The 287-nt window shown below is 41.5% G+C and overlaps 1 protein-coding gene across 1 annotated transcript in view; it reads right to left on the bottom strand.

The window, feature by feature from the left end:
* The window catches only part of LOC119582120 (protein SpAN-like), a gene marked incomplete at its 3' end in the record, with an annotated part of 19454 nt that extends 19326 nt beyond the window's left edge, over positions 1-128 (bottom strand). The window contains 1 exon segment of the mRNA XM_037930360.1: positions 34-128. Within this exon segment, the coding sequence (XP_037786288.1) occupies positions 34-84 (51 nt within the window).
* Between the last annotated feature and the right edge of the window lie 159 nt (positions 129-287).

Here is a 287-nt window from a genome sequence, read left to right as displayed (position 1 = left end):
CTGACACATTCGAGAGCTGCGTGTGTGGCTTACCCTGGCGTGAACGGCAACGACTATTAAGGGAATAAGCCATCGGAGAGACATGTTTTAGACGGAAGTGTCCGTGGGAGAGACTGAGGAGTGAAAACCCGGAACAAAGTTTGTCTCTTATAGCTTTTTCTTATGCGCTCACACATGTGCAGCTATGTTTGATTGATAAATACCGATAATTAATCATTTCATTTGCATATAAGTATCCGAGTATATGTTCAAATGTATAGAGAGCGATGCACATATGTTATATATGC

Source organism: Penaeus monodon, chromosome 15, assembly GCF_015228065.2.
Source record: "Penaeus monodon isolate SGIC_2016 chromosome 15, NSTDA_Pmon_1, whole genome shotgun sequence".
Taxonomy (NCBI): Eukaryota; Metazoa; Arthropoda; class Malacostraca; order Decapoda; family Penaeidae; genus Penaeus; species Penaeus monodon.
This window is presented reverse-complemented; position numbering and strand designations above follow the sequence as displayed.